This window comes from Pygocentrus nattereri, chromosome 10 (assembly GCF_015220715.1).
Source record: "Pygocentrus nattereri isolate fPygNat1 chromosome 10, fPygNat1.pri, whole genome shotgun sequence".
Lineage (NCBI taxonomy): Eukaryota > Metazoa > Chordata > Actinopteri > Characiformes > Serrasalmidae > Pygocentrus > Pygocentrus nattereri.
The window spans coordinates 13,356,780-13,365,076 of NC_051220.1; the positions used below are offsets into that span (position 1 = coordinate 13,356,780).

The 8,297-nt window shown below is 41.5% G+C and overlaps 1 protein-coding gene across 3 annotated transcripts in view; it reads right to left on the reverse strand.

Annotated features, from left to right (window-relative positions):
- Positions 1–6,687, reverse strand: part of prox1a (prospero homeobox 1a) — a 32,069-nt gene extending 25,382 nt beyond the window's left edge. Inside the window, exons 1-2 of one of the 3 annotated variants that reach the window (XM_017708819.2) lie at positions 6,514–6,687; positions 2,766–4,555 (exon numbers count right to left, since the gene is read on the reverse strand). In XM_017708819.2, coding sequence (XP_017564308.1) covers positions 2,766–4,487 — 1,722 coding nt within the window. In that variant the 5' untranslated portion in view covers positions 4,488–4,555; positions 6,514–6,687. Of the gene's footprint in view, positions 1–2,765; positions 4,556–6,168; positions 6,429–6,513 lie in introns of those variants that run through there. The other 2 variants (XM_017708821.2, XM_017708820.2) reach the window with 2 other exon arrangements.
- Positions 6,688–8,297: the final 1,610 nt, after the last annotated feature.

Consider the following 8,297-nt stretch of genomic DNA (forward strand, 5'->3'; position numbering starts at 1 on the left):
ACGCAGCCCCTTGAATGAAGGCCTCGGCACAAAGAGCATCTCCACGATACACTAGTAGAGTAGTGAGAGAGTGTTGGGAGAACTGAGAATTGGGTTAGATTAGGGAGATAAAGGACTAGTAACATCCTCGCTGGCTCCCTCTTCATTATATTAATTACACTGAAATGTCACATTCAAATTATTGCAAATGCCCCAAAAAACTTATAAGCAGCAAGGCTCACCGGCAATGCAGTGCAATTAAATTTTTTGGTAAGTAATTGGTACACCATCTCCATCTACACTGAAGACAACCTCTAAAGAAAAACGCACATTTGGGATAAAAAGTGTCATTTCAACATTTCTCTCAAACAGATGTAAGTGCTTACGTCCTGGAACAATATATGAGCAGGACTTGATGGAGCTGACTCACCTAATGCCCATTTCCTACAAGGAAACCTCTCTTCCAAGAAAAATACAGCCGTTTCTAGGATACGAAAATATGCGCAATGACAAAATAGATCAAGTAAACACTGCTCCACTCTGTGTAAAACAAGCCGGGCCACAGCCAAGGTCAGTCAAGGAAATAATGCAAACATGAATATGAAGAATTGGAGGAGAGTGGGGAAAACAGGTTGACCGTGGTTTATAGCCACATGGGATGCTACATAAACAGCAGTGCCATGTATGCTGTGCACCATCAGCCTTTTTTGGATTTGGTTTTGGATTCACTGTGTTTCATGAAAGGGAGACAATAACTACTGAAATTTGATCCAACTGCCAGGTGTAAGGAGAGAGAGGGAGGAAAACATAGGGATGATAAATCCATAAATTAATGCCAGACATCTGCTCGGCAACATAAAAGATTAGACAACAAATGCACTACAGCTGATCCTAACCTCCTGTCAGGGAGAAAAGAAAAAAAATATATCTTTTTGAGTGTTTAAAGCGCGGCAGCTTTAATTAAAAAAAAAAAAAAACATTATTCTTTTAATTCTTCAGAGAAAAAGCGGATGATGAAATCTGAAGGGTTCCTATCGTAACACTACTATGTTAAAAAAAATCGACCTAATAACTTTACTCACTTGAGTGGATTTAACTTAAATATTTGTTGAATTGCTGCTTCTTTATGGGACTGTATAGCTTCAGCTAATAAAATAAATTGAAATAAAAAATTAAAATAAAATAAAATAAAAACCTATGTCTTTTGGACAACAGTGGACCTCAGCTCTGTCTGCTACATTAGACATGCAAACTGCTTTCAATAACCCCCCACCCCCTGCCCCCGTGTGTCTTACAGGCATACCGTGCCAGAGCTGTTCCGTCTCTCTATATGCAAATGCTGGAGGGAAACTGAACAAGGCTATTTTTCTTGAGATGCAAAGAGGGCTTGTGACAAGGAAGATCATTCTGTCCATGGCTGAAGACAATTGGCTGCCTGTTACTCTTAGTATTTGAATAAAATTTAATATTTGATTAAACACCCTATTTTGCAAATATTGAGACATTGCTGTTAGGAGCCCAACTGTGCAGGTGCACACATGTTTAATGGGCAAAATTATAGTAGTTTTGACTCATTCAAAAGCAGATGCATTTGCATTTAAGCTTGTTCTGTAATGGGAACAAAATTATCAATTAACCTAGAAACCTAAAACCTTGAACCTGCACATAAGTATATATTTATCAATTAAAGTATATATCATAATGTAATTATAAGAATTGCTCATAGGTAATTTAGCAAATATAAGGATTAGTCTCCTTTAAGGAGTAAATGAACTTCATTAAAAACAATTGTTAATTGAAAGTGCACATTGCTCTTTCAGATCTGTCTATTCTTAAAATGGGCTTATTCAAAGCTTGTTAGACATCTAGTGGCTTTTGGTGAAAGGTTATAAAGAGGGAAGGGGATGAAAGATAAACAGCTACCTGCAAACACCTGTTCACACCAGAAAAAAGAGACGGATGAAAAGAAAAGATCTGCTGCCAGGCAACAGCTATTAGTACTGCAAGTGCTTCCGACTACAGCAAGCTCTTTATAATCATAAGGAATAAGACAATTTGTAGATATTCTCTAAAGCAATACCTTGAAGAGGAAGTATTGGGAAAAAATGAGGGCTGTTTAAGGAAGGAAAGCAAAAAAATAAAATAAACTGTACTCCGGTTCCTCCCGTTACTGTAATTTATCATTAAACAAGGACAAATTCTCCTGAACTAACTGAAATGCCCCCTCATGGACAGATATCTTTTCTTGTCTTTCTAAACACAAGATGCTAAGACCTCTCAGCGAAGGATCCCACTTGTCCTTTTACTTCCTGGCTTTGAAATATGATTTGCTTTGAGCATTTATGTACAAAGTCTTGCATGCGCTGTGATGAAAGAGGGGGTTTTATTGTGAGTCTCTCTGTGATAGTGTGAGAACAGAGAAGATGGGAGGTATCTTCACCACCGCGGGGCCTTTCAGCACTTCTCCCTATAGTGCACAGTTAAAAGCCCCCAACCACAGAGCTGTTTTTTAATCTTTAAGCCACTGCTTGAACACAGGGTTTGAAACATGTGCCAATTAATGGAGATAAATTGAAATTAAATTGCATTTCTTAACCCCTCTGCAAGAACTGTCCTAGTCATATGCAATACATTACGCAGGTGTTCAAAGTCCCATCTCAGGCATGCCCCTCTGTATCTGCTCAATGCTTATTGAGATCTGTAAAATTCTACAAATATTAAAGCAAACACATCATTTTAAACAGAATCAAATGGATATTAAGCATTATTCTTTTGTGAAAGGATATTGTACTTCCTGAATATGGAGAGATGTCAGACATATCTTGGAGGTCACCACATTCAGACTTGATGAGTGATAAGGAAAGGCCCTCGGGGTTCCCTGGGTGTGACGGCGAAATGGAACGATGGTGACTGAGGTGGTTTGATGACATCTTGGTCCGTAGGCTGGAGGTCTCTCTGGACAGGTCCAGTGACTCAGGAGAAGATCTGTCCTTTCCTGGATAAGGCCCAGTGGGTGCACCTAAAGGGCTCTGGAAAGGGTAGCCCATGAGCGGAAGAGGAAAGGGATGGCGAAAGGATGGAGGGCTAAAACCCATAGTTGTGGATAATGGTGATGGGTGCAGAGCAGGGTGATGGTGACCCCCAGGTGTGGGCAAAGACCCAGCCTGGTCTGCAGAGTTCTTTTTCACCACTAAAGGCAGGGCCTCTGTTTGGTCATTTGTGTTGGGCACTTGCGTGTTGCCAAAAGAGTCAAGTGGATTAGGAATGAGGACATCACCAAAACACTGCAAACGTTGGTTAGTGGTGTGGAAGTTTGGGTTCTCGCCATTGACTGCAAAGCGGTCTGGGGGTGTCTGCACAGGGGGAAAGATCTGAGGAAGTGGACGTGGGGGCTTTGCGAAGACCTTCACCACTGTGTCCACTACCTGGGACATGGCAGTGTTCAGCTCTTGTTTTAGTGTCTCTGCTAGCTGCTTTCCTTCTGAATGCATGGACGTTGGTCCCTTTCCGCGGGAGCCATCTCGCTTGGGCTTATTTCCCTCTGCCATCATGGTTTGCTCACGAATGAGTGCTCGGGCTCGGTCCAAAAAATGTCCTGGATCCAGGTCAGACATCTCATTGTCTGAACGGTCTGGGGCAGAATCGCGGACACGATTGTCCATTCCATCAGAGCGCATGCTGTCTTCTGAGAGGTTCCCATCTTCATCGTTTTCAGAGTCAGTGCTGTCGTAAATCTGATAGAACTTCTCCTGCAGCTGCCGAAGCTGTTTCTGCATGTCCTCCAGTTGCAGTTTGAGTTGCCGGCGCTCTTCATGCTTCTGCTCTTTGCGAGCTGAGACGAGCTGCTGGAAACTCTGCTGCTGCTGGGGCAGTTTCTGCTTACGCTTGTTTTCTCTATAACCCTCACGAGGGCTTGGGGGCTGGGGCGCCCCCTCACGCTCATTCTCACCTGTGCGGAGTGTGACACTGGGAGAGTGGCTCATGCCACGAATGATGTTCTCCACTCGGGCGCGTTTTGCCCTCAGGTGCTCGTCTGTCAGTCGATCAATGTCAAATGGGGCCATGGAGGGCCTACTGAAGGGGGACAGGCACTCCTGAGGGCTGCCCCGTGACGAAGTGCTGCAGACATCTTCCTGGTGGATCTCTGAGCCAGTGCTAGAGAGGCCACTGCTCTGGAAGTTGGGCTCGCTGACTCCATTTTTGGTTAAATTGTTTTTTAGCAGCTGGGAGATGATGGTGGCCCCAGGAAAGGGCATCATGGCATCTTCGTAGGAGTTTGCCCTCTTCAGCAACTTGCGAAGCACATTAGACTTCTCGCTGTCTGCGTGCTGCACAACTGAACACTCAATATCTTGTTCAGATCCGTGGGGATTCATGGCACTGAAAATGCTTGCTTTTGATCGGCCGAAAGCCACTGGCGCTGTCCCTACAGTCCTTTTCACTCCAATGTCAACTCTTCTTCTCTTAGTTTGTCTACTTAAGAGGGCTGTGCTGTCATGGTCAGGCATCACTGGAACTCTTATTGTGCCATCTTTAAAAGCCTGTCAGCTGGACATAGCTTGAGAACCCTGTGAACCTGGCCAAGGAAAAAACAACACTAATGAATAAGTTTATTTACCTAGGCCAAACCTTTAGCAAATTATGATACAGGCATATTACAGGTAATTTGTGCATATTGTTATCAAACATCACAAATTGTTTTCTTTAGGATAAAAAGCATTTGCAAATATCTAAGTATTATTGGTTCATAGGTTGAACTGAATAATACATCTTGAGTGCCTTCCACTGCAGTAAGCAATGAGGCAAAATGCACACAAATATTTTTTAAGTAAAGGGTGAAGATAGAGCCCTTAATTAAACAGCATAAAAACTGCACATGAACAGAACAACACTGCAAGTTAACACAGCCCCTTCCGTTTTACCAGTTTATGGGGAACTGCTATGCAATGCAATGAGGACGTTGCTTTATTCTCTGGAAAAACAGTTGACTATATGGAACCCTCTGTTCACAAGGAAAAAAGCAATAAACAAAAAAAGTGCTAAAAAGCAACTTTAGACAAGACTTGTCTATATCATTTGTGTAACCTAATGCTATTTTACAAATTAAATTAGTTCACAAAATGATATAATCCAAGTCTTTCACCAGATATAAATAAAAAACAACACATTAATTAGTTAGAGGTAATATGGTCATTTATAGCCAAGCAAACTTTATGAAATCCTTTGTTGCTGCAGTCTTACAAAACACTGTTAGGCTAATGTCAATTCTTCATTCACTGGTCTCACCATACTGAGGATGAACACTTTGGTCTTCAAACGCCTCTGAAGCCCATAACTTTTTTCTCAGCTAAGAGAAAGTAACTGCTCAGCTCTAACTCTGGGCGAAAGAAGCTCGTCAAACAGACACGAAAAGTTTATATATGCACGATTAGTTAAGGGTAATACACAAACAAACAAACAAATAAATAAATAACACTGAACAAAAACTCACTGAGTGTGCTGTCTTACTTTATTTAGACTGCCTCTCTCCTAGAGACCTTTGTGGAGGCAAACTGATGTTCGCTCATTTCTGCTACTACTCAAGTATTGACATGTCTAACCAGAAAATTGACAGCTGACAACTAAACTGATGATAACGGAGGTCGTCAGAGAAAGCTCAAACCTAAAAACGGCACATCGGCACTTCACACGGTTTTAATAAAATAAAACCAAACAAGAGAACAAAAGAAGCAACCACCAAACATTACACGTTGGCCACGTTTTGTGAACAAAGAAACAATCAGAGGTAAAGACATGCGTAACGATGGAGCCGTGGATATCACCGAGCACTAACAGCTCACACAGAGCGCGAGTTTTTTTTTTTACGCGCTTCGATCTTGGAGCCAAGTAGCGAACTTAGACTGCTAAGGAACTGCAACAAATACAGTAAGAACAAAGTACGAGGAACAAGCAAGCGCGTCCATGCAAATGCAAAACAAATCTGTCAGTGAGGCACGATGACAAATACTCCATTAAGCCAACACAGAGATGGGATGTAGATGAAAAAATAATCGAGAGAGATGGGAAACAAACCCAAATTCATGCATTCGAGACATAATCCCAAGGCGAAGCAGTGGTCTGATGAGTTTAAAACAACTCTAGATGTGAACGTATACAGAAAAATCATCACAGCACCTTATCGATACTTACTTGTAAGCTTTGAAAAGTGAGCGAGAAAATTCCCCGAGTGAACGACAAAACACGCCTAATTAACGTCAGACTGCGTTTTAAAATCCTTGTCATTCTGAGCTCGGGCACTTACTTAACCAATTAACGCTCACTACAGATAAAGCAATAGGCTACGCTGCGCCTCATGAAAAGTAATCCGCTGCGAACGAACGTTTCGGATCACACACACAGAGAGAGGGAGAGAGGGAGAGAGAGAGAGAGAGAGAGAGAGAGACAGAGAGAGCGAGAGAGAGAGAGAGAGAGAGAGAATGTGTGTGTGTGTGTGTGTGTGTGAGAGGAAAGCTACGTGAGGACAAGGTTACTTACTCTGAAGATGAGAGCGAATTGAGCTTCTTTGCAATAGTGTTACAGAGAATAGAGAGGGCTGCTCGCCCTGCGATGAATATTGTAATTTCTCAGGATAAGCGAGCGCTGTGTGTGTGAGTGAGAGAGAAAGAGAGACCCAGAGAGAGAGAGCGAGAGAGAGAGAGAGAGAGAGAGAGCTCTTGTGCGCCGCTCCTCTCTCTAGATGGAAATAGACCGCCTGAGCGAAGAGCAGCAGCGCGAGGCCGGAGCGCGCGCTCGCACCAACAAGATTCACTTTAAGACGCAGCTGAAGGAAGCAGGAAGACGGCGCGTCATAATCAGCGTGATGTAACGTTCTCACCTACCAATAAGAACAGGCCGCTGGATTTGGAGCGATACAAAACACTGAACTTCACAGACGAGGACGAAGACGGCCAGTCGACAAAGGCACCAGCAAAGCGATGAGGGGTAATTTAAGTACGTTACTTGGATTTTGAACTACTTCGCTACTCATTTCTTTATCATGTTCAGAATCACTCGGAAGTAATCTTTTCCCATTTATATGACTGCTAATTGCACAGAATAAATAAGAAGAAGAATAATGGGGAAAAAATCTGTATTTTTATATTCTATCCATTTAAAGGGTATTTGGCGATCACATGTATTGTATATAGTGTAATATATGTTTAAATAAAAAAAAAAGTTTTAAAAAGCCAACTCTTTGATATAGAAGACTGTAACGAGACTTGCTTGTTTTAAAACTCCTCTCAAATCCCCCAAGAGGTCCCTAAAGTCATATTTTCGCCACTTTGTCTACTCTCATCATCGTTTTGATTAATTAGGGAGTATTTCTCGCTATTTTAAACACATTTTGCCAAAACTATGGTCCGCTTGACAACTTGCTGCAGCGTTCGTTCCTTATCAAAATCCACTTGACCAGGCTTCTGTCGGACTGTGGAAAGTCCGAACATGCTGGACACTGTCCGTGAGCACCCATTCGGCAGCAGTTTTTCGCTAAATTTACAGCCGCATTCTTTCAGGGCACTAATAACATTTTGGATTTGGGAAAAGAAAAAAAGAAAACAATTATATATATATATATATATATATATATATATATATATATATATATATATATATATAAAATCTGAGGTCTTTTGAGGTTTTGTATGACTTTTGCAAAATTAGTTTGAGAATCAGCTTCGACGACTAGTGCATTTCTACATGTTCAACAAGTCAACAAGGCATCAATTAGTTACCATTAACGCGATCTTTTAAAATAAATGTTACATTCATATTTTAATAGATCATTTCAGCCAATCAAAGGCTGTGTCACTTTTCAGCGGTTAGTGCTCTCAGCATCCAATCGGGCTCCATGGTAGTCTATGTAAGCAGATTTCTGAAAGCCCTAACCTACTTTTCCTTGAACTATGTTTTTGCTCTTTGTTACAGTTTAACAGATGGACAGAGCTCTGGGACCGTCCTGTTGTCTTTTCTCGCATTTTTGCATGATAACTGGGTTTTCAAGCACAATATAAAACTCTCAGATTTTCTCACTGGCACTAATTTCCTCGGATTAATCTTGATATTCTGCCCAATCAAATGAACTAAATGTGATGAGGGAAAAAGAAGTTGTGGTGTCATATAATTTAAAGGCGAAGTATATGTGATGCAAAAATGTAAATATTAGGGTCAGTGTTGGCTTACAGTGACTTTTTAGACCTAATAATTACAATATTTAAATTTAGAACGCTTTAGATCAACTCATATGAGTGGTCACTCATTCAGAAGCAAGTTTAGGATGT